This window comes from Galeopterus variegatus, unplaced genomic scaffold, assembly GCF_000696425.1.
Source record: "Galeopterus variegatus unplaced genomic scaffold, G_variegatus-3.0.2 Scaffold4500, whole genome shotgun sequence".
NCBI lineage: Eukaryota > Metazoa > Chordata > Mammalia > Dermoptera > Cynocephalidae > Galeopterus > Galeopterus variegatus.
Genome location: NW_007730611.1, coordinates 98,092 through 100,927, shown reverse-complemented (window position 1 = coordinate 100,927; position 2,836 = coordinate 98,092). Strand labels below are relative to the sequence as shown.

General features: G+C 52.3%; 1 protein-coding gene across 1 annotated transcript in view; it reads left to right on the top strand.

Moving 5' to 3' along the window:
• The window catches only part of ZCCHC3 (zinc finger, CCHC domain containing 3), a 4,215-nt gene extending 1,671 nt beyond the window's left edge, over positions 1–2,544 (top strand). The window contains exon 2 of the mRNA XM_008587697.1: positions 1–2,544. This exon is cut by the window's left edge and continues 17 nt beyond it. Coding sequence (XP_008585919.1) covers positions 1–1,084 — 1,084 coding nt within the window. The 3' untranslated portion in view covers positions 1,085–2,544.
• The last annotated feature ends 292 nt before the right edge of the window (positions 2,545–2,836 follow it).

The window sequence follows — 2,836 nt, the reverse complement described above, 5'->3', positions numbered from 1 at the left end:
GGTGGTGAAGAACCTGGCGGAGAAGAAGGGCGAGTTCCGCGAATCCCGGCAGCCGCGGCGAGAGGACGATAGTGGAGGCGGCGCGGGCGGCGGGCTCGGCACCCCCGCGGGCCTGGCGGCGCCCGGCCTTGGCGACTTCCCCCCCGCCGGCCGCGGGGACCCGAAGGGCCGTCGGAAAGACCCGTCCGGCGAAGCGGCGGACCCCCGCAAGAAGAAGGGTGCTGTCGAGGCAGGCAGGAGGAAGAAGGCCGAGGCGGCGGCCATGGCGGCCCCGGCCAGGCCCGGCGAGGCCGAGGACGAGCGGCCCCTCCAGGACGAGCAAGTAGCGGCGGTGGGCCCTGCGGCGGGCCCGGGCAAGGGTCGCTTCCTCGTGCGCATCTGTTTCCAGGGAGACGAGGGCGCCTGCCCCACCCGGGACTTCGTGGTGGGCGCGCTCATCCTGCGCTCCATCGGCATGGACCCGAGCGACATCTACGCGGTCATCCAGATCCCCGGCAGCCGCGAGTTCGACGTGAGCTTCCGCTCGGCGGAGAAGCTGGCGCTGTTCCTACGCGTCTACGAGGAGAAGCGCGAGCGGGAGGACTGCTGGGAGAACTTTGTGGTGCTGGGGCGGAGCAAGTCCAGCTTGAAGACGCTCTTCATCCTTTTCCGGAACGAGACGGTGGACGTGGAGGATATCGTGACCTGGCTCAAGCGCCACTGCGACGTGCTGGCCGTGCCCGTGAAAGTGACCGACAGGTTTGGGATCTGGACCGGGGAGTACAAGTGCGAGATTGAGCTGCGTCAGGGCGAGGGCGGGGTCAGGCACCTGCCGGGGGCCTTTTTCCTGGGGGCCGAGAGGGGCTACAGCTGGTACAAGGGGCAGCCCAAGACGTGCTTTAAATGTGGTTCCCGGACCCACATGAGCGGCAGCTGCACGCAGGACAGGTGCTTCAGGTGCGGGGAGGAGGGGCACCTGAGCCCTTACTGCCGGAAGGGCATCGTGTGTAACCTCTGTGGCAAGCGAGGACACGCCTTTGCCCAGTGTCCCAAAGCAGTTCACAATTCGGTGGCAGCTCAGCTAACAGGCGTAACCGGGCACTGAATACCCGCTTACGTGCCAGAGTGAACACACAGCCAGCTTAACCCTCTTAAGTGCCAAAACTTTTTTTAAAACCATTTTTTATCGTTTTTGAAGGAGATCTTTTTAAAACCTCTAAAAGACATTTCTCTATGCCTTCTTAAATCGAGTTTACTCCTTTTCAGCCTGTTACGAATTAATGACTCTCGTCGATAAATACTACCGAGAACTGTAGTGTGCAGATATGTCGCCCCTCCCTTTTTTGAAAAAAATTTTTTTTTGTATGTGTTTTTTTCTTGTACTTTTTATTACCCCCTCCCCACACCTTGTTTTCTCCTTGATTTTCGCCCTTGCTCGTCTTTATGCCCCAGCACCCGTTACGGGGCCCAACACGTGGTAGGCAGTCCTCAGTGTTTGTTGAATTGAAAACATCGTTGACTGTGGCTTGCGTCAGGGTGTCTACCTTCTGCGGCTCTTCCCCTTCCCCCTTTTAATTTGCTGCTTCTAATCTATGTGGTCTAAGAATTTGTGAAACCGGTGTTGTTAGAAGTGTATGTAATCTGAATCAATAAGCTCTGAATGGTGGCCAGGGGCCTCTCTATGGCATAAAAATGCATGGCCTTTGTGACAGCTCTCTCAGCTCAGAAGCCATTTTTCTTAGAATCATGTATCTAGAATTTTCCTGCTGGAAAGGACCTGAGAGTTGGTTTAGACCATTCCCCTGGTTTTCCAGCAGGTGAAACAGTTACAGAGAGGTTAAATGGGTCAGAGTAACATAGCTGTCCAGTGCCAGAGCTCGCCTATAGCAGAGTTCCCTGACCCCAAGCCCGGTGCTCATTCCACTACCTCTCACACTTTACAACAATTTCCTCAACACTTGAGGGCCCAGAAATTCTGATCTCTCCAGAATGGTGAGCCCAGAGGGAATCATCTCGGGGACCGAGCAGAAAGAAAAGAGGCTTAGCGCATGGGCTTCTAAATACTTGGTAGAAAGGGAAGGGACCCAGGAACAAACTCTAAAGTGCATTCATTGCCCCCCTGGGGTACCACATCTGGATCAGTGTGCCAAGCCCTTTGAAGGCCTTACCCTTCCCCATTCATTGCCACCACTGAGAAGTGGGGGTGCCCCTGAGTAAAGAAACCTATCAAAAGTTTACATTTGCACCTTAGGCTCAATAGCTAGGAACTGTAGAGAAGCAGCTAGCTGGAACTCATGTGTAACCTCCTCTCAGAAGAAAGGCGGTTTTAACCCGGAATTATGAGTGAGCTGTTAACTCTAAAATATACTTGGGAAGTAGGTCAAGCAAGAGGTCATGGGTCAACTAAGTGTTATCAAGTTAAAATAGAAAAGATAGTGTACTGCTTTTTTAAAATTTTTTGTCTTTCCTTTGCTATATGTTTTGCTATTTCCTCGTGGCTTAGAATGTAAAATCAATTGTTAAAAGTTTTTGTTCTGAATAAATATTTATCTTTTGTATTGCTAACACTGCTGCTCTATTTCCTTTCAAAGTGTTAGATCACAGTTACATAGACCATAGTTCAATCTGTACTTCCCCACACACCATTTGTTTACCCTGCAAATACATTTCCCACCCCTGCAGACAACACTTAGCATGTACTGTGTTGTGCCAGGCCCTCTGGAGTTGTTTCCTAAACTCAGTGCATCACAATTATTTATCAGATTGTTAAAACCCAAGTCTTAAGCCCTAAACCAGCTCCAAGGAATCAGGATCACTGGAGTGAGTGAAATATTTTAAGGGACCATCGCCAAGCAGT